The sequence below is a fragment of the Cupressus sempervirens genome, chromosome 10 (genome assembly GCF_028749045.1).
Source record: "Cupressus sempervirens isolate cs-2001-9-10 chromosome 10, ASM2874904v1, whole genome shotgun sequence".
In the NCBI taxonomy this organism is placed as follows: Eukaryota; Viridiplantae; Streptophyta; class Pinopsida; order Cupressales; family Cupressaceae; genus Cupressus; species Cupressus sempervirens.
This window is the reverse complement of record NC_143127.1, coordinates 102,073,763-102,096,734: the sequence shown is the minus strand read 5'-3', so window position 1 is coordinate 102,096,734 and position 22,972 is coordinate 102,073,763. Positions and strand designations below refer to the sequence as shown.

The 22,972-nt window shown below is 35.7% G+C and overlaps 1 protein-coding gene and 1 pseudogene across 3 annotated transcripts; one reads left to right on the top strand and one right to left on the bottom strand.

The window, feature by feature from the left end:
- Window positions 1-6,527: 6,527 nt before the first annotated feature.
- LOC149532795 (protein BPS1, chloroplastic-like) lies at window positions 6,528-20,136 on the top strand. 3 transcript variants are annotated; one of them, XM_089804498.1, is made up of 5 exons: window positions 6,528-6,803; window positions 7,329-7,378; window positions 19,132-19,428; window positions 19,542-19,588; window positions 19,738-20,136. In XM_089804498.1, the coding sequence occupies exons 1-5, from the start codon at window positions 6,785-6,787 to the stop codon at window positions 20,024-20,026; spliced, it is 702 nt and encodes a 233-aa protein (XP_089660624.1). In that variant the 5' UTR covers window positions 6,528-6,784; the 3' UTR covers window positions 20,027-20,136. The 3 variants fall into 3 exon arrangements, with proteins under 3 accessions (XP_089660624.1, XP_089660622.1, XP_089660623.1); XM_089804497.1 differs by lacking the exons at window positions 19,132-19,428; window positions 19,542-19,588; window positions 19,738-20,136 and adding an exon at window positions 7,721-9,013 and having other exon boundaries at window positions 6,679-6,803; XM_089804496.1 differs by lacking the exons at window positions 19,132-19,428; window positions 19,542-19,588; window positions 19,738-20,136 and having other exon boundaries at window positions 6,576-6,803; window positions 7,329-9,013.
- On the bottom strand, window positions 12,212-22,325 carry LOC149532794 (expansin-A1-like; annotated as a pseudogene).
- Between the last annotated feature and the right edge of the window lie 647 nt (window positions 22,326-22,972).

The window sequence follows — 22,972 nt, the reverse complement described above, 5'->3', positions numbered from 1 at the left end:
ATATCCATTTTTCACACTATACTTTCCATCTTTAGACACTGCCCAGACTAGTTTATCATTCCTCTCTACTTGTTTGATTTTTCTGCTTTTCATTATCTTATCATATTTCTCTTTTACCAAGGGTTCCAAGTCTATATTGTCCAAAGATTTCCACACCTAGCTAGAAGTGTCATTTGTTGAGATCTTGGTTTTATAATTACTAACCTTGTGACCCCATTGGGAGATTAGCTTCTCTTTGAGCTCTATAGGAATCTTTGAGATGTTTATGGGAGGACGTTCATCCCATGAGTCCTTCTAGAATAAGGCTTCGTCTACTTTACCAGTATCCCACATGAGATATTTACTAATGAGGGGTCAACATCTAGCAATAAAATTCTAGCTCTCTGATCCTTTGGGGAGAGTCTTCATTCTAAAAATAGATAAGGGGTCCATCGCGTTAAGATACTTACTATATATAATTTTAGCCCATTTACTATTACTTTCCATGAAGAGACACCATATTAGTTTGACCCCAAATGCTTCATTCTGCCAAAGTAGCTTTTTGATCCCTAGACCTCCATATTCCTTAGGTTTACAAATGTTGTCCCACCGTATAAGTGCAAGATTATTGGAATCCTCATTTTTATTCTAGAGGAAACTTCTAAGAATTGATTCCAACTTCTTGTTGATATTCTTGGGGAGCGGGAGATAGGATAAAGGATAACAAGGGATGGCAGATAGGAGAGATTTAATCTTGGTAATTTTTCCTGCCTTTGTGAACCATTTAGCCTTCCACCCACTTATCTTTGACTCTAATTTGACCAAAATTTTTTGCCATACCTTACTGGATTTGCTTGTTTTTTCTAGATCAATTCCCAAACACTTACAAGGAAATTCACCCTTCTTGAAGCCCATGATGTGACAAATCTGCTTTTTGACTTTTGGATTAGTATTAACAAAGAAAATTTTAGATTTTCTTGCATTTTTATTTTTTCCTAAGGCTATTATATATAATTGAAGGATAGATTTGATGTTCAGAGCCTCCTTTGGAGTGCTTTCACTTGGCATAATCGTGTCATCAACAAATTGTTGATGAGTAATATTAGGGATGTCATTTGTTATAGACATTCCCTTAATCTACCCTTTATTGTAAGCATTGGTGATTGCTCTCCCAAAGGCTTCTACCATAATTATAAATAGGAATGGAGAGAGGGGGTCTCCCTATTTGATCCCTCTTGAGGTTTCAAAGAAGCCCTCTAGCATACCGTTTACAAGGATGGAGAACTTAGTGGTTGAGATACATTGATAAATAAGATTGATCCATTAGCGGGAAAACCCAAAGGCCTCAAGGGTTTTACATAGGAGTTTTCAATCCATCATATCATATGCCTTTTGGATGTTTAATTTCATAAACATGCTTGCCGTTTTATTCTTTTATGTTGGATGAATTGTTTCTTGTATAATAAGAATGCCATCTAGAATCGACCTACCTGGAACAAACTCGGTTTGTTCTTTAGAAATAATTTTTTGAAGAAATTGTTTAAGTCTGTTTGCTAAAATTTTAGCTAGTATTACATAAGGCAATTGATCTAAAGTCCCTTAGATTTTTGGGGTCCTCCTTCTTGCGAATCAAGGTAAGAAAGGTGTGGTTGATCTTAGACAGCAACAAGCTACCATTTCTAGTGGCTTCACTAGCTTTCTAGAGGTCTTCACCCAAGATATCCCAACATTTCTAATAGAAGAATGTCTAGAAACCATCAAGTCCTAGTGATTTGTCAAGGTTCATGTCAAATACTACCAGTATGACTTCTTCCAAGGTGATGGGTTTGTTTAAAAGTTCATTATCCTCGAAAGACAATACTTTAGGAATGTCTTCCAAATTTTTTGATTGTGTTGTTATGTTGGAGAAGTCACAATTGTTTAATATATTCTTGAAGTGATTAACTGGGATTTTTGATATTTTGCCCAGATCCTCAATAGTAGAACCCATATGATCTTTAATTTTAACTATTTTACTTTTAGTTCTATTAAGGAGAGTGGACTTAAGGAAGAATTTAGTGTTCCGATCACCTTCATCTAGCCATTTTTCTATTGACTTTTGTCTCTACAAAACTTCCTCCTTAGCCAATATGTTTTCTTGTTTGGTGAGTAATTCTTTTTCCAACAGATAACTACCATTGTTCATACCTTTCTTAATTACTTCTATATTAAGATCTTTCAACCTTTCTTCAATTTCTAGTTTTTCTTTAAAAATATTGTTGAAATGATCTTTGTTCTATTTAAGAATATATTGTTTTAGCATTTTCATTTTAGAGACAAAGATATACATTTTTTATCCTTTAAAGCTGCTTAAATTCTACCACTCTTTAATCTGTTCTAGAAAGTTTGAGTCTAAAAACCACAAATTTTCACACTTGAATGGGTTTCTAAGTGGTTTGGAAGGTTCTGAAACAATAAGTTTAACCGGAAAGTGATCAAATCTAGCTATTGGTAGGATTGAGCATTGGATGTTAACACTAATTTTACTTAATTCACCTTTGAGGAGAAACCTGTCCAGCTTCTCTACAATATACATAAAGTCCTTCCTTCTATTTTTCCATGTATAATTTCCATTATTAAGTGGGATATCAATCAGATTATTGGCATCACACCAATGTTTGAAGTCTTTAGAAGCTTGAGAGGCTCTCTGAGTACCTCCTACTATCTCATCGATGTTTAATATAGTATTAAAGTCTCCACCTAGAAGAATTAGATCATTCTTATGATAATTGATAAATAAGGTGAGTTCTTCCCATAATCGTTTCTTGTCTATATTATAGGTTGGACCATATATTCATCAGAATAAACTGAAGGTTAGATTTGGTACTTCTGACACTACAACCTAACCAATTATTGATGGAGTTTAAGATTTCTAAAGTGACTTTCCTAGGGTTCCATATGAATCCTAAGCCTCCAAAAGCCCCTTTAGATTTGTGGAAGGTAGTATTCTAGCTCCCTAATTTCTTTTCTAACTTAGTACCTTCTTCCTTATTTAACTTAGTTTCTTGAATTAGAATAATTTCATATTCAAATGATTTTAAATTTTGTTTTAGTAATCTTTTCTTGCTAGGGCATTTAAGCCCCTAGCATTCTACATGGTGATCTTCATCTTTCCTTGGGAAGGATCTTCCCCTTCCCTAAATTGAAAAGTTAATTGATCTTTTGTTGTTCTCTAGCCTGACCATCTGCTTCTTTGAGTTCCTTGTGGGATTTTCTACCTCTTTTGGATTTGACCTTACCATATTTAGGGGATTTGAGTCCTTCGTGATTCATCTGGATACCCAACTGTTCTATGTTCCCTTGTGCCCTTCAAACAATTTCAGATTGATTGCCTTCTTTGCCATCCATTTCTTCATTTACCATCTCCTGTAATAACTACTCTGCTATATTTAGGTGGTCATTTGTGGCTTTGTCCAGTGTAAATGCATATCTTTTGAACTCGATTTCCTCAGGAACCTTGTCTTGCAAAATCTCTGGAAGTGCATTGCTAGTTAGCTGTGTTTCCTCATTTTTGTCTTCACCTTCAATTTTTAATAAGTCTCTTCTTAGATCTTCATAGCTATAATTGTCTCCTCCTAGTTTTAGAACTTTCTGAATCAAACTCTCTTTTTGTGCTTCATTGCTCCTGTCAATGTTCTCAAAGCTAAAGACTTTAATTAATTCCTCAGTTAAGGATTCTAGATTGTCTTTTTCAGCCTTATCTAGATAAAAAATTTCTAGTTCTTCCTCCCTGACCGAGTCTCTGTGTAAGAAATCTTGAAAATCTTGTGTTAGCCATCTTTTTATTTTAGATTGATCACTGCTCTTCTCCTTATTATTGCTGCCAAAGAGATCAATTGATTCTAGTTTGGCTGGTGGTGTTTGCCAAATTTTGGAACACCATCTGATTGGTTCTTCATCAGTAGTTATTGGAGCTTCCTTGTTTTTTAATGTACACTCTTGAGGATATTCCATCTCCTCATCTAATTCCATAGTCACCCCTTTTCCTGGTTCTACCCCACCGAATAGAAGGATGTTTTTTGTTTCCTCTATGCTTCTAACGTCCAAATCCAATGACTCCTTGTTAGGCTATATCTCCAATTTCTCTGGTGATTCAACCACTTTGATTGAAGGACTACTTTTCTTATTCTTCTTGGTCTCCCTTAAGATGTCCCTTCCTTCCCTGTTGATAATGGTATCTTTTTGACAATTTCTACCATCTGTGCTAAAATCTTTGGCTCTATGGTTCTTACCAGTCCTATGCGAATTTAAAAGAGGACTTGTACCTTTGCTTCGCCTAATATCTGTATCATTTGCTTTTCCTTTGCTGAGTCCTAGTCCTATCCATTTTCCTTTTTCTGTATGTTGACTGCTAGTAATTTTATCTTCTTGCTTTTCATTTGACACTTTCTTTTGTCTCTCTCTGAGAGCTTGGGGTAGGTTATGTCTAGGATCTGACAATGGAGTAACCCTTTTGGGTTTTTTAGTGCTTGCTATCCCCTTTTCTTGGATTTGAACCTTATTTTTTGAGATGTCCCGGTGAGCCTGAGGTGCATCCTTCTTTTGCATAGAAGCTTTTATTTGTTCTTTTTGATTTCTGAAGTTCATCATAGGGAATGTGCTTTTGAGGTCCGCAATTAGTTGCAATGTTTTGAATATAATTTTATTATCATTATCTAATCTAATGGTTTCTATTATTTTGCCTTCATATTTGTGGAGTTTTAAATTGTATATTGCTCTGTTAGTTTTAATTTTAACCTTGTCAGATTTTATAGTATTAGCCTTGCATTGGATAAGTAGCTTGATATTGTTACATAATTGAAGGGAGGAATCTAAGCCTATCAATTCACCCAGAGATGACTCTATTTCCTTGATGATGTCTAGGTGAAGGAGTTTTAGAGGAAGGGATTGGATGCTAAACCAGGTTGGAATAGCAAAGTCTAACATCCCTTCCTTACAGTCCAAAGACCAATCAAAAAATCTCACCGCATAACCTTTAAAAAAGCAATCAAAAACATAAAGAAAGTCCTTTTTAACAAATTCATCACTGCAACACAAATATATTAGTCTATCAGAGTGGTGGGAAATACTTACTCGATTCTTGCAATAATCTTCTAACCAGTTGCTGAGGTTGATCAGTTCACATTTTGGATCGTTCCAATATGCAAATATACCCACTTTTTGACATTCTTTCCATCGCTCTTCACTGGCTTTAATACTGATGGTAAAAAACTTATCTTTAAGGTTAGGAGAATGAGAAACAAGTGATGATTTAGAGGCTGAGTGATTGACACCTAAAGGGTTGGCAACATGGGATTTGTGATGGGGGGGATGTAGGAGTAGGGCGAGCCACTGGGGGATGACATAATTGAGGGATCTTGCCTCCTTGGATGGATCTTACAAGATTGGCTCATGGTGTTTTGGAAATGAAGCCTTGTATGCCATGAAGATGAATTATGCTTGTTGTTCCCTAAATATTTGACTAAGATTGAAAACCCTAATTTGGTTATCCAGGCCGGTCGTTGAAAAAATGATGGGGCAAGTGAACGAAGACCTAAGAAATGAATAATCACCATAATGAAAATTGTCCTTAACTTTGTGGGTTGACCTCCGATGGGCATGCAGTTGCGATTTTTGGATACAGGCATCCAGAAGCTTACTACCATCCTCCTTAATACCATGAACAGGTTTGTCTCCTTTTCTGGCTGGAGAAACCAACGAGCAGGCTGGGGGAGCCTTTTGATTTTGACCAACTTGATTTGATTTGGGGCACTCTAGTTCATGAAACTCACTAAGGACCTCAAAATGGTTCGAAGTTTTTATCGAATATCTGCAGGGAGGTTTGGGTTTCAGAGGCAGGGCATTGCTTGCTATGCACCATGTCTAAATCTTATTCCTATCAGAATAGCGGAGAATTGGAGTGGGGTTAGTTGCTACACATGCTTTGGAGGAGGGAAATACCGAAGGGTATCTTGAATTTTTTTTAACCCATTGAAGATTGTTGCGTTGAAATCTTTTTGTCATTTATTTTGAATAATTCACTGAATTGCTGCTTGCTTTTTTCGACATTTTCACTTAAGAGATTTTTGTCATTAGAATTAGTTTTATAGTTATCATTAAGTTGTTTTATAATTTTCTTAAAGAAGTATGAATTTTACTAGACCATAAGAAAATAATTTTAAAAATAAAACAAAAACATGCCACTAACCCATTGTTTGGAAATACACTTAGATTAAAATATACCCTAAAATTACTTATATGTCTCTTTTTGAAAGATAAACTTTTGTTAAGAGACCCTTGAATTGGTGGTGAAGTTGCTTGGTTCTCATTAAGATTAGATTTTGATGAAATTAATACCCTCCTTAAAGCTAAACCTTCCACTTAATAACAACACAAACCTTTTTTAAGAATTAAAAAATTAAAAAGCTGAGAAATAGTACTTTGTACTAATCCCGCTAAAAATTGTTTGCACTATCTTCTATTCACCCTTCCACTAACTTGACAAAATAATATTCAATATTAAAGGATAAACAATAAAAATAGCATAAAATAAAGAAAAGTAAAAAGTAAAAGAAAGCAAATCAATTCAACCGATCTCTTGCTTTCAATTATGGAAAAGTAACAGGTACCTGTATAAAAATGATCGGTTACCAAGTCAAGAAACGCATGAAATTCGATTTATTTCCTTAATATTTTCCCCATCATTTATTATTTAGGATTCACCAGTTTCACGTCTACAGTTTGAGCTTTCTTTCAACGCCAAATCACTGCATTCGAATGCCAGAGCATGGCTAATGAGTTGCTGGGTGAGCAGATCTGGATACCCTATTGATTTTTTCTTTCTTTGAATGTAGAAGTTGTCCCAGAAATAAATTCTGCGCAGAATGTAATTGTGTTCTTTTAAATTTTTGTATTCAACCAGTTGAAAATATAAGATAGAGTTCGAGTTTTTATCTGCTTTTGACTATGAAAATCTGCATGGTTGAATTTTTACTAAAAAAATAAAACATAAACAAAGAAGGGTTTCTTGAACACGGAATATAGTGAATTGTGTTTAATATTCAATTTTGGTGTGCTCTCTGCTCCTTGGTTTGGTCAATGCTAGTTGTATTGACGGCCAATGTGTAGCATGCGGATTTGGGAATATATTACTTGATAAGATTGTTTTTCCTTATTGGTATCTGGTAGGTTGGTGTTGCTTAAAAAATGATTCTCTTTGATGTAGATGGCTGCATGTGGGTTTTTCCAAACTTGTGGGTTTGCTGTTGATTTGGTAGTTTTCCCGGTTTCCTTTTTGGTTGAAAGGCGTTCCTGTTTGTTTTTGGTTGCAGGAATTGGAGTTGGTGTTGCAATCTTGTTCCTTGTAAGCTTTTGTAAAGAGGTAGGCATTGGTTTTGTAATATTCTGATTTTGTAAAGAGGCAGACCTTGTCTTTCTGATATTTGTGAAGACGGTGCCCTCGGTTTTTAATTTGTGCTGGTGAGGCTTGGTAATCAAACCCTAGCAGTCAAAATTGCAGACGGGGCTGGATATTAGTAATTCGAAGTAGGCAATCCTTCATTTGGGAAAACTTTAATTACAGGAGTAACCATCACAGCCTTAAAAGTAGTAAAGAAGCCGACAGTCTTTCTACTTAGGTATATCTTTGTTGTCTTCTGGGCCTGAACATGAGTCGACCTCATGATGGTCATTCCTTCGCCTCATTCTTTGGAAATCCTTTCAGGATTGTCATTCGGAAACGCTTAGCGAGCTTCAATTCAAGACACAGTCAGGCATTGAAGGCTTTTGAAAGCTCTTTAGCAGATAGATTAAAGCAACTACTTTTGTCGAAGCCAAAAGGCTTCATAAATTTGGCATGGATGGAACAAGCCGTGGAGGTATCATGTGCAACACACAAGGATTTGAGGTCCTTCATTGCGGATCTGCAATTTCCTTTAACAAAGTGGGATAAGAAATGGATTGACGAGTATATGGATGATAGTTTGAAATTGCTTGACATTTGTAATTTGTTGAATGCTGAGACCTTAAGGCTTGAAATATTTAAACTCTCAGTACAATATGTATTACATCTGCTGGATTTCTCTGCTGGAGTTCCACCATATGACAAAGTGTTTCGTGCCAAAGCCACCCTGCAAGACTTGACAGGAGAAAGTGAAGTAGAGGGGAGAAGTGGCAAGTCCGAAGCAATTTCTAAAGCTGCGAGTTGTACTGCTATTTTACATAGCATGAATAAAAGTTTTCACTTGGGGAAGAAGAAATGCTCTAGCAAAGGCAAGCTTCTCGTGAGGGCAATGTATGGAGTAAAGGTGATAACCATATTTGTATGCAGTATTCTTACATCTGCTTTGTCAGGATGTGATGATTCATTTGGAGAATTGGACGTTCCTGAACGATTCTTGTGGTCAGCATCATTTAGGAGTTTGGAGCAGGAGGTCAAAGATCAGGACATCAAGAGTGGGGTTAGCAAGGCTTTTGTTTTGAAAGAATTGGAGGACCTGGATGCATCAGTTAAAAACATTCACTCAGTCATTCAAACCTCATACCATGGCATTCTGGAAGGAAAAGGCAAAGCAGAGCAGGTACCTGAAGGATTGGAGGTGGCACACATCAGAGAGGGTGTTAAAGAATTAAGGCATAGTGTAGAGATGCTTTCCAATGGGCTAGATTCTTTAAAGAATCAGGTCAATGAGTTTTTCCAGATTGTATTGAATGGTAGAAATGCGTTACTTGAAAATCTGCGGGCATCTGATGACAGAGAAACTTTTGAAGACGGGGCTGGCCAAGATTGAACTGACAGAGTTTGCCCACTCACGCTTTCTAGTTTCCACATGCAGGAGAGAACTGTATTCTAGGCTTTGCAAGTTACTATGTATCAAAGTGCCTATGAATGTTAGGACATGTATTTGCTTGTATAAGCTGTCAAGTTTAGGAGTTTATGTAACTGTTAGAAAGGTTGATGCAAATATGCTTGTAACTGTCCTTGATTTGTATAAACAGTTTTTGACTTTTGAAGGAAGTTATGATGCTGTAGTTAATCGAGTAAAAGTTATACATGACATTTGGTTAACATTTAACAAGAGTCTTAACAAAATGGCTATTAACAGTTGGTATGCAAACAAAGCATTAGTGTAAGAGAAATTTTAATTGAGTCATTAGATGTGAAGCTAGAAAGCATAACTCAATAAGTTGTGTTAATTTCCAATTAATCAATAGAAAACTTGCCATAATTGCTTGCTTCCGTTATAGCCTGAAACAAATAGCTCCACTCAAATGTTCTTTCATATCTAATCATCATATTCATATATATCCATCTTAAGAACTCTCTCATCATCACAAAGTTATTATGTGTGATCACTTTTACTAGGAAAAACTACATTGTGCATACCGCAAAAACATTAGAGTTTCTTATTTTGCCCCTTATTTCACCATAATCTTCCACAAATAGGACTAATGCTTGCCATAGATATAAATAAGATGGAGTCAGGGCTCTATATCCAATGTCACTGAGGCACTGCATTACATCATTCTTCCATTCTAGCGAATTCATTGGAGACATCAAGTAAAGGGATGGAGTTCTAGTGTTATCTGAAAAAATGATCAGTCCGTTTCTAATGCAGAAAAAGAGCCCCTAATTGATCAGAAATTGTTCTCAGTCTTAGTCCTTGCTCTTTAAATTGGTTTAGATGTATTGTTTCCAATTGTTTATATTTTGATCATTTGCTGTTTTTATGGGTTAAGGGCTGTGTACTTACCCTCTGGATTTTGGATTAGCTCCAACTGTTTACCTGAATTAATTGCACAGCCATCTAGCTCTAATTATTTGCAAAGTTGCATGGATACGGATACAGAAAGAAATACCGATACGGTATTGGGTACAGATACAACCATTTTTTAAGATCCCCAATATGAATGCGGCTGGATATGACATTAATAAATATCACATGCATATATTTAACACAAATTTCTAAGTATTAGAGGAGTTTTTCAATACTTCAAAAACAATATTGACACATAAATGCTACATAAATATTTATAACTTAATTTAACACTTTAGAATATGCAAAAATTGTAGAGTTGCATTAGATGACAACCCAGCAAAATTGGTTGCTGAATAGAAAAACATTTTATTTTTCTCATTTGGTGCGGGTTTTGTTTATACCATTTTTTTAAAACAATTGTATTAATAAAGTTTTTAAAATTAAATTTGGGAAGATTTACGCCACAACTTAAAAAGGTCAATGCAAATATTTGCTTCTATAAGCTGTCAAGTTTAGGAGTGAATGCAAGTGTTAGAAAGGTTGATGCAAATATGCTTGTAACTGTCCTTGTTTTGTATAAACAGTTTTTGACTTTTGAAGTAAGTTATGATGTTGTAGTTAATCGAGTAAAAGTTATACATGACATTTGGTTAAACATTTAACAAGAGTCTTAACAAAATGTCTAGTAACAGTTGGCATGCAAACAAAACGTAAGTGTAAGATAAATTTTAAATGAGTCATTAGAAGTGAAGCTAGAAAGCATATCTCAATAAGTTGTACCAATTTCCAATTAATCAATAGAAAACTTGCCATAATTGCTTACTTCCATTGATAGCCTGAAACGAATAGCTCCACTCAAATGTTCTTTCGTATCTAATCTTCATATTCATATGTATCCATCTTAAGAACTCTCTCATCATCACAAATTTATTATGTGTAATCACTTGTGCTAGAAAAAACTACATTGTACATACTGCAAAAACATTGGAGTTTCTTATTTTGCCCCTTATTTCACCATAAAATAAGATGGATTCGGGGCTCTATATCCAATGCAACTGAATGTAATTCTAAGCTTGAACAAAAGGCAAAGCAGAGCAGGTCCCTGAAGGATTGGAGGAGGTGGCACACATTAGAGAGGATGTTAAAGAATTAAGGCAAAGTGTAGAGATGCTTTCCAATTGGCTAGATTCTTTAAACTGGAAAGAATTACTGGCATTGGTATATTATAAGAGCTTTTGAACTGGAAACTAAAATGCCATCCAAACTCACATTTTATTGCCTTCTACTCCAAAGATGATGAAATGGTATAGAATGTTGATGAAAATAAATAAATATTTAGTTCCCCATTGACCATTGGCAACACTACCTTTAGTACCAAAAGATATGACAGTGTTCCTCTCGAACCATATTTAAATGCATTACCACAAAAGACGATTTACCCAAACAAACATGTTGTGCACAAGATTAGTCCCCAGTGAGTTTACAAACTTCATATATTACCTGAAAAGCTCTATCCCTTCTTATGGAGTGCCCATTTTCTGACATGCATGTGCAAGACAACCACTAGGTAGACTTGTCTATGGACCATTTTTCTAATCAAAATTGTAGGTATTAGAAGAAAAATAACGTTGATGAGAGGGAGAAAATGTAGAAATCTCTTAACTCCTCCATGCTCCAAGTTTAATGCAGCTCTTATGGCCACCATTAAGGGCTTCCTCAATATATACATCTACACAGTATGTTGCAGATATGTATTAGAAGAGGTATAAGAGATTTTACAGGCACTTGCTTATAAGAAAAACAATCATAACTGCAAATCATTAACTAGACATTCAACAAGAAAGCCAGAAAAGACTACCATAATGAACATAAAAACTATAATAAAAATGTACCTGTTGCTTGAAGTTCAGACTTGATGTGGAGCTTGCTCTGAGAAAAACTTGTTCAACACCAAGTTCTTTTTGAAGAGATGATTTTCCCAATTCAGTGTTGTTTGTTTTCACAGGATGCCAACCCAAATAACACATCCCAGTGACTCTGCAACCTATAGTTTTCATATCATCTTTAGAAGAATTGGCAATTATCTATTTTATAGTTCTCTTCTAGCTAAAGAAACTGGCACTGTCATGCAGCAGAAAATAAAACTAGCAGTCAAAAACATTGTGATTCTCCAGTAACTAAACACCAGGAACCACTCCTCATAACCAAAAGTAGAGTGCAGCAAATGAATATTAGATAGATGCAATTCTGTCAGTCTTGTCCAAATACCGAATCCCGCAAATTTTGCAGAAGGTTTTTTTGATTGTTGTCCATACACTATTTAAAACCTCACATTTTGGATAAGGTTGAAAGCATGGTGGTAATTCCGTAAACATAAATCGATCAGATTGGAGTAATGCTTGAAATGGCACCAAAGTCTTCTCAAAATTGAAAAGGGGGACAAGGCTGTCGCAACAGACCAGAGGGGATGAGTACCCAAACCTGGAGGAGCAATAGTCCGTGACAGTTTGGGCCTTATCCTCAATCCCAGGATTACAAAGTCCACAACCATCTAGTTACAATTCCTACAAACCCAATCAAACTTCAACCGCCTTGTTGAGAGAACAAACACCCATACAAACTGAATACCAAACAAACACCTGTAATATGCAACTCAGATCAAGTGTAATCAACCCTGGATTCCCTGAGATTAATTACACCCAACCCACTTCACTAAATCCCCAAGCTAGAATGCCCAGATCGAAAGAAAAAAGAACAGAGTTTGATATAGACCTGATAAGAATCCACAGACAATGCTTCGCCCCTATGCAGAGCCACACCATACATGATGATAGTTCTTCCTCTGTTGTTCATCACTGTGAATGATAAACTCTTCCATTCAAATAAGAATTACTATGCCAATTGGCTTCCCAATTTTGAATCATTTGATGTCATCCAGTATTTGACCCCTTTATCCAAGCTGCTATTATATCATCTCTTCCGCCCACATTGCTTATCAACACCAACTCAAAATAATTTCGTCCATTTATGTTAAAACAGATTCCCATGTCCTTTTGCAAGGAACCCTGTAATCGATGCCAAATGATTCACAGATAATTAAAAACTTTATCATATGTAATTGACTTCAAAAATGTGTAGCAAATAAGCAGAGTGTAAGCAAAAAAAGCTACAATTTTTCAGATCTAGCTCTACTTGTAACTAAGAAAAGCTTCAATTTTTCCAGATCTAGCTCTACTTCTAAAATATAGAACTGAAATCCTACAAAATGAGGCTCATAAATTCTATTTCTTTCACATCTAAACAATTTATGATGAAAAGCTAAAAAGATAATATTTCATTCCCAAGCCGGACATCAATCAGATGATAAGCGTTGAGAGATCTTTACAAAAACATTAATCTCCATTTATAAAGGACACATTGTCATCATGAGTATAATTTAGAAAGAATAGTAAATAATTTGGCCTACCTCTTGTAAAGAACAGGCACAATTCCACAAAAAGGCAGGCTATGCCATGTCAAAATGTTGAAGAGGTTAATTGCACCATCCTCTATTATCATTTGGCAGAGCATTATTGGGTGGACAAAAATTCATAGCAGTAATTATTATGGAATTTCCACTTAGGCACTACTATGGATCCTTCTTAACATCACACTTTGTCTTGTAACACACTCCACGTATTCTTCCAGTGCTGAACAGAGCACTGCTCAGAGCTGCTGTGTGTATGTCATATCTGATGCTGTACAATTTATCATAACCACAAGCGCCACCTGCAACAATAACATCATCTTCCTTTTACTTAGTTTTCATTCAGTCTCTTATTTAACAAGACAAAATGATGTCAGACGAGTAATAGGAATTTAATCTGAAACGCCACAAATAAAATCTAAAATGGCCCTGGAGTTGGAAATCATTCTCAAAATAGGCATGAGCCTATAATACAATGGTAAATTGTGAGCCTCTTATCTGGGAGGTCGTGGGTTCGAGTTTACTCAAGCATACTAAATAATAATAATAAGTTGTTGAAGCATGTAGCTTTGGTCTGACAATAACTGTGATATGCACAGTTGAAACCGATGATCATATATATATTTTGAGATCATTTAAGGTATGATCGAAACTTATTCTGATTCCTTTGATATTTAGAGCACTATTGATTTATACTTTATATTGGGCTGCAGATCATAATGATTGGTAATACATTTTAGATTTGTGTTAAGTCTGTAACAAATCAGGCATGATTAGTTAACATCAAATAGGTGTGAGGATGAATGTTCATGTCTCCATTCGGAGACATGACCATTCACCCCCACACCCTTCCACATGATATGTATACTTGATCTGCCCGAATAAACAAGGCATCAAAATCAATTAATGCAAGCACATCAAAGGATCGAAGTACATTACAAGTTCAAGAACATTATATTATCTCTGTTATTTCTGTACTAACATATACAGATTCTAGAGCAAATATATTTTTTGTCAACAGTGTTCATACCTGCAATAAAATTGTGCATCAGCAAGTCACGAATTTGAAATCTGGTAAGAAACTTTACATGGTATCAGAGCCTTGTTAAGGAGAGATCTCATTAAGTTTAAGAGATCAGATTTCACATTAAATTGTAGTCACTCATTTCACTTCAAGATGACAAATGTGAGCGTTTGAATTAGATAGAGAAAGTAAGAGTAAATAAGAAAAGCTGCCAAGAAGGTGGAAAAATAATCACTAGTGCAAAGATCGCTGGGAAATACATGGATCATAACCGGCATGTCAGATCCTAGCACCTGCCTCACAAGATTGGCCCTTATTTATAATGCTTGGTTTCTAGGCCAATGTGTGAGATATATGTACAAAATGTTTTCTTCTATATCCAAACTTAGGCTTTGGCAGAAGTAAAATAAGAGATGTCCTTTGGTCTTGGTGCACACATTGGAGCAATTAGATCAAAAGCACATTGCTTTGAATGTTGTATCAGAGGATATTGCAACCATAGCAAAGCAAGAAGTATCGACAAGCGCACAGGCCCATCTTCATCACTAAGGAATACCTCCTTTTCTAGAGCTGGTGATTTGCGAAATTAAGGTCGTGCAAAAAGATAATGAGGATTGTGTAACCAGTGGATTCGACTGTAACAATCAATATATTGGAAATATTAGTAGTTTTTTCTTCGCACCAAACTGCTTAAACTATGAAAGATCAAACATTCTATATGATAAATATTAATCGCTAAGTTGACTGATCCAATAAAATGGATTGAATTGGGGTGACTACGATATCTCCTTGTGAAAATGAAATGTAGATAGGTATTATGATTGCTGCATTTTGACAAGTAGAAGTTGAGGAAGATGCCTAAGTTGGCAATGACAACTGAAGGTTTAACACACGGTCCCCAGATCCCACAGTTATCTTGATTAGATTAAGTATCGATAAATGAAGCAGAAGATAAGTACTGTATGTACATGGATCAAGAGGAAGCCATGTGAAGTAGTTTGAACATCCCACAACCATTGTGTTGATTGGTTAACATGTATTATATGTCTAAATTTGCTTCTTACACAAAGTGATGTTTAACCGCATCGTGAAAGGGCCAAGATTTATCATTTTTTGTTGACCCATAATTGAAGAGTAGCACATCAGTATTGGAGGACACTGAAGCTATTAACTTGAAAGTCAACAAGCTCTAGTGTGCATTTGTGTTGCAGAAGATAAGGTCAATAGTACCTTGTGAAGCTATGTTGGTTGGCTTGCTGTCTAAAATAAACGAGATCTTCATGAGTCATAACTTTTGTTGGTGGGAATGGAAAGAAGTGTCTTCACCATGGAGTTATACCATGTTCAGATCTATGACAACCTACATAAACTAAGTAGGCTGCCCCGTATGAGTAGGAGCTCAGGATCTATGGGCCCTATGCGCACCACTTGTTGGGAGCACTGTTATATGTATACCGGAAAGGGTGATTGGGAGAGAGCCTCACTAAGAATCTTGGTTGTGGCAGCATGATTGTAGAAATCAAATTTGATCACATAAGATGCTTTATGTGTGTTGATTGAAATCCTCATGCACTGTACAACAAGGATTTAGTTGTGTTGGAACAAAATAAGCAAGGTCCTTAAATCAAGATGTCTCTTGTTGATTCCAAAGTGAGATGTAATCTAAGAGGAAATCATCTCCATGTTTGATATCGAGTCAAAGCACTAAATATTCATGAAGGATGAAAATTGATTCATGCATTATATTTCTTGTATGGGCTCACCTTATGAAAGGAAATATTTGAAACACAAGGAGGAAAGCATATGGAATTCAGATTTCAGAGGCAGTCTGGCATCTTCTAAGAGTTCAAAATGTCGATGAACTCAAGCTTCAGAGGGAGCAGATGGGTTCAGTCAACTTGTGACAATCTTGATCATAGTGATTAAGAGGGAGTTTTACTGTTAAAGGTGAAACACTTATGAGGTAAACTTGATTGATAATTATACTAATGAGATCATTTTAATGCCTTATGGGCCTTGTGTAAATCATGAGGAAGTGACGACTTCCAAATGATTATCACTTGTATTTGCTAATGTTATTCGAAGATGACAATCTTACAATAACTTAATCTTCTATCATGATAGACATCATGTGATGGCTGGAACAAATCAAGATAGATGATTTCTAGCATGGTGGATTCAGTTCCTTAAATAGACCATGACCTAAATTGTGATAGACATCGTATGATGGCTGAAACTAATCATATTAGATTATGAATGTTACTATGGTAAGTACACGTTACCTTTGAACAGTTTTGAGTTATGGTGAATATCATGAGACTTGATATTCTTGATTAGACCAGATCTTTGATATCATATTGAGATGACATCTAAAATTGGGTATCACGTGTTAGGTGATTCCTTATATCACATGTTAGGTGATATGTAAAATTAGGTATTATGTGTTAGGTGATTCCTCATATCACAGTGTTAGGTGATATGGAAAACTAGGTATCACGTGTTAGGCGATTCCTCATATCACGTGTTAGGTGATATGTAAAACTAAGTATCACATGTTAGGTGATTCCTCATATCATGGTGTTAGGTGATATGTAAAACTAGGTATTATATGTTAGATGATACTTCATATCATTTGTTATGTGATCACAAAATATGTAATATGGATATACCATGATCCCTTATGGTGGATATCATGAGACTTGATATTTGTGTACACACCATAACTGGAAAGAATATCATGAGGCTTGATTTCCTTAAATATATCTAGATGATATCATTTTTAAATAAGGAGAACTTATATATATGCACTTTGTCTTCCTTAGCTAAGAGGGAGTGTAAAAGCATGTAGCTTCGGTCTGACAATAACTGTGATATGCATAGTTGAAACTGATGATCACATATATATTCTGAGATCATTTAAGGCATGATCGAAACTTATTTTGATTCTTTTGATATTTAAATCTCTATTGATCTATACTTTATATTGGGCTGTAGATCATAATGATTGGTAATACATTTTAGACTTGTTTTAAGTCTATAATAGATCGGGCATGATTAGTTAACACCGAATAGCTTAGTTACCGGATTCGTCCATAAACACCCGGATCCGGATTCGGGCCACGTATGGATCCATGAGGATCCGGGCAGGATCCGTAATCTTGCCTGTGGATCCGTAAGGATCTGCTTACGGATCCGCGGCCCGCGAATCCTTACGGATCCATAGGCAGGATTACGAATCCTGCCCGGATCCTCGAGGATCCACGCGCGGATCCGCGGTAGGGCCCAATTAAAGAAGAAAAAAAGTGGGCCCAACTTCATTTTTTAATATTTTTTTTTTCCTAAAGGCCCTAAACCCTAAAAACAACCCTCTAAATCACAATGCAAGTTCATTTACTCTCTATTTTGCTCTCTCATTTTGCTCTCTCATACTTGTTAGTTTGAAGTAAAGTGCTTGGATTTGAAGGAGATCAGTTGTGGAGCTTCAAATACCTTGCAAAAAGTGTTTAAGGTATGCATTTCAACCATATTCTTGAGTTCTTTCATAGATTATTGATTTATTTTTAGTTTTCCAAATTTTCAAGTTTTTGTGTAAGTGTGAAGCATGGTTTTCTTTCACTTTTTTTTCTAGATTGCAAGAATAGAACAATGAGTAGTCAAGGCTCAGTGGGTCAAAATTGATAAGGGGTCTCCTTTATGGAGACACACAACAAGAGTCGCACAATGTCCTGGGGATGAAGCATACATATGGAAATGTAATTTTTGCAACATACAACATAGAAGCTCCTATTCTCGAGTGAAACTACATTTTTTGGGCCCTGCGGGTGAAGGAGTTCACATGTGTCAGGGTAGTGATAAGAAGGGATTACCAGCTGCACAAATAGCAGCATTAGCAAAAGAGCAAGATGATACTGATAGAGCAGTTGCAAAAGAAAAACGTGGTGCTTCCAAAAAACAAATATACCAACACCATCATCCGATCAAACAAACACAAGAACACATCCTTTTTTGCCTATGCCAACTACAAATGATGAAGATGAAGACCCATCTCCACTCACCCGCAAGAGAGGCCCACTAGATAGGGCATTCCAAAATGAAAAGAGAGACATTGCTGATCACAAAATTGGACGTTGTTTAATTGCAAATGGTGTTTCATTTAATTTTGCTAGATCACCTTATTTTAGGGAGATGGTGGAAGCAGTAAATGATGCACCCCATGGTTACAAACCGCCTGGTTATGAGAAGTTGCGCACTACCATATTACATGATGAGAGGAAAAATGTAGAGGCTCAACTTCAACCAATAAGAGATTTTTGGGTTCAATCGGGTGTGTCTATTATTTCGGATGGGTGGAAAGATTGTAGAAATCGTCCATTGATCAATGTTATTGCTATATGCCCTAAGGGGGCAATGTTCTTGAAGGTAGTTGATTGTGAAGAGCTAGTGAAAGATGCAAAATTTATTTCACGCATTCTCATTGATGCCATAGAGTCAGTGGGTCCTGATAATGTTGTCCAAGTGGTCACGGACAATGCAAAAGTTTGCAGGGCTGCAGGGATAATTGTAGAGTCTAGATATGATCATATCTTTTGGACACCATGTACCGTCTACTCTCTCAATTTAGTGATGAAAGCAATTGGCACCGAAATAGATTGGGTGAAAAGGATATATGAGGAAGCTGAAGAGATTCAAATGTTTGTGACAAATCACCACATGTCACAAGCAATTTTTAAGAGTTTCTCAGACTTAGAGTTATTGAAGGTAAATTTTTGTATTTAATATATAATGGAATATTATTGGATTCCACAATTATTAATTTTTGTTGTTGTTTACATTAACATGTTTTAATTTTTAAATGTTTTACTAACTTGAGTTTAACATGTTCTTAGGTTGCTGAAACCCGCTTTGCCTCTCACACAATTGTCTTGAGACGACTTGTGAAGGTAAAAGAAGCATTGAAGCATATGGTCATTAGCCCCCAATGGGGCGTTTGGAAGAATTCCAATACAACAAGGGCCTTAAATGTGAGAAGAATGATACCAGATGAGGATTGGTGGGGTCTTGTGAGTTATGTGTTGGAAATCACCGATCCAATAATGGCAATGCTTCGCTTCGTAGATAGTGATGAGCCATGCCTTGGGGATATTTATGATTCCACGGATAGTATGCTAGAAAAAATTAAAATGGTAAGTTTTACGCTCTTTTACAACAATTTTTTATTTGAGAGATATCTAGATTCTAAAGTTTAAATTTTGATATATTCACTAATTATAATTATTATTCATATTTCATATCTTAGGTCATACAAGGAGGGAGAATGATCCCGAGGACACCCATTACAAGAAGGTGGAAAAAATTGTTCATCATCAATAGAACAAGATGACCAGACCTTTGCACCTCCTTGCATATGCTTTACCCCCGAGGTACTGTAGTTCTTATCAAATGTTTGTGCTATTGATATTTGATAGTGTTCAATTGTTTTTTGTTATCCCCAGGTACTATAGTGTAGATGTACTTCACCTTCTAGGTAGAGTGCCACCATTTAGAGATGCAGAGGTTGAAGATGGGTATAAGAGGGCACTAGCTAAGATATTCCAAGATCCAGAGATTGGGGCAATTGTGAGGAGTGAATTTGTTGCTTTCAACTCAGGTGAGGATTTCCACCCTATTGCCATAGCAGACCAAAGCAGGATGGGTGCCATCAAATGGTGGTACCTTCATGGGCAAGCCTTCACGTACCTCCAACCTCTTGCCATAAAGGTCCTATCCCAAGTAAGTTTGTAAAATTAAGCTTAAGGTTAACATTCTCAATTCCTTGAATTTATTATTTAATTTATTTATCTTGATTGTTGTGTTGATACTTTTTAATTTCTCTTTAGGTTGCCAGCTCTTCTGCAGCTGAGCGGAATTGGAGTACTTACTCCTTTATCCACTTAGTCAAATGCAACCGGTTGGCTCCAAAAAAATCAGAAGAACTTGTGTTCATTCACAACAATTTGCGCTTGTTGTCACGGAAGGATCCTAAGTACAAGAAGGGGCCTGAAAAGCTTTGGGATGTAGCACCTGAGACTCCTGATTTACATATGACCATCTAGGATCTTGCTAGATCCACTTTGATTGATGTGGATGATGAGGAGGAGGATTATGAGTTAACAATCCCTTCTACTACTAGTGGTTTGGGTTCCTCTACTGATACAGATGCAACACTTGCAGCTCATCAGTACCCCTCTGATGCGGATTTTCTTGAAAATCCATTTGATGATTAAATCCAAAACTTTAGTGTTGACTCTTGACTGTTTTATGAGTAAATCATGTTACAAACTTTAAGTTTAATGATCTATATTTTGAATGTTACTAACTTTCACTTTTAGTAATTCAATGTGAATGTGTTGATTTTCTTTATAATCGTGAAAATAGATTAATTATCAATGTCATTGATCAAGTATACTAGATTCATAGATGCATACTAGAATCATAGATTCATACTATGAAATGATTTAGTTTTAGAATTATGTATATTTATCTTATTTTTTAGTATATATATATATATATATATATATGCACGAATCCTCCACGAATCATAATTGGGGGAAAAAAATCCCGAATCCACGGATCCGATTCATGTGCCCGAATCGGATTCGTGTCATGAATCAGCAACTAAGCTGAATAGGTGTGAGGAGGAATGTTCATGTCTCCGGATGGAGACATGACCATTCACCCCCACACCCTTCCACATGATATGTATACTTGATCTGCCCAAATAAACAAGGCATTGAAATCAATTAATGCAAGCACATCAAAGGATTGAAGTACATTAGAAGTTCAAAAACATTATATTATCTCTGTTATTTCTGTACTAACATATACAGATTCTAGAGAAAATCTATTCTTTGTCAACATTGTTCATACCAGCAATAAAATTGTGCATCAGCAAGTCATGAATTTGAAATTTGGTAAGAAACTTTACATAAGTAATAACAACACAATAATTAATCTTAGCTTCGGCCTCTTACTGATCGAAAAAAAACATTATGAAAAATACTAAGCTCTCTAAAAAAAAAGGTCTATGATTTTTTCAGATGTAGCTCTACTTCTAAAATATAGAACTGAGATCCTACAAAATGAGGCTCAGAAATTCTATTTCTTTCACATCTAAACAATTTATGATGAAATGCTAAAAAGATAATATTTCATTCCCATGCCGGACATCAATCAGATTATAAGAGTTGCAAGCTCTTTACAAAAAGATTAATCTCCATTATAAAGTACACATCTTCATCATGAGTATAATGTAGAAAGAAAAGCAAATAATTTGGCCTACCTCTTGTAAAGAACATGCACAATTCCACCATGGTATTCAACGATTTACAAAAGGGAAGGTTATGCCATGTCAAAATGTTGAAGAGGTTAATTGCACCATCCTCTATTATCATTTGGCAGAGCATTATTGGGTGGACAAAAGTCAATAGCAGTAATTATTATGGAATTTCCACAGAGGCACCACTATGGATCCTTCTTAACATCGCACTTTGTCTTGTAACATGCTCCACATATTCTTCCAGTGCTGAACAGAGCACTTCTAACTCTGTAAAATTTACCATAACCACAAGCGCCACCTGCAACAATAACAACATCATCTTCCTTTTACTTAGTTTTCATTCAATCTCTTATTTAACAAGACAAAATGATATCCAATGAGTGATAGGAATTTAATCTGAAATGCTGGAAATAAAATCTAAAATGACCCTGGAGTTGAAAATCATTCTCAAAATAGGCAAGAGCCTACAATACAACTGTAAATTATGAGCCTCTTGGGTTTGAGTTTACTTGAGCTTACCAAATGATAATAATAAGTAATAACAACACAATAATTAATCTTAGCTTCGGCCTCTGACCGATAAAAAAAAAAAACATTCTGAAAGATACTAAGCTCTCTTAAAAAAATAAAAGCCATATCAAACTGTCTCATGGTTCTAGAACCATCACCACCCCAATAAAATGTGGCATGCCCTTCAGACCAACCATACTCTACTCTTGCAGTAAAACATACTAATGCAAAAACCACCATCCAGATTTCCATCGCTGCAATATTTTGTATAGGCTTCTAAACAAGCTGGTGATTTTATGGCCTTCTAAACAAAATGATGATTTTCTTCACTCATACCCACCATATATATACGCTACATATGTTCCCCCAATATCCACAACTTCAACACTATAAGAAAAGCATCAAGATAGACTTGGGAGGAGGAATTTGACATTACAGAATACCACAACTGAAAATTTAGTGCATGGTTGTTGGATTGCAAAATACATTGGTTATGGAAGTTTGAACATTTGGGTGCAATTTTCTATAATTACATTTTTCTTCTAAATTGGGAAGGCCATCTGTAAGTAATTTAGGTTTGTCTGCCTCCATCTAAGTTATGTGATTTCTAGAAACTTGCTAAATACTGAGGTGTGAGTTCCTTATTGTAAAGTTGAGGAATGAATCTCCACATTCGGATAAACATTCAGGATAAATTTAATGAATTTTTGAGGAACTCGTCACCACAGGCCTTGTTTTCAGCAATATATTAGCCAATTTTAGAAAGTGGAGGACAAGTAAACATATTGATCAGAAGACTACAAATTTAGTTTTATTGAAATAACAAAATGCTTCCTTAGTTTTGCCAGTGTAATCAGCTTGAACTATAGAAATACGTGGCAGAGCAATAGGCAATCTATTTT

What these genes read in the sequence shown, in the direction of transcription:
- LOC149532795 (XM_089804496.1), top strand. Translation starts at nt 7,665, where the DNA reads ATGAGTCGACCTCATGATGGTCATTCCTTCGCCTCATTCTTTGGAAAT.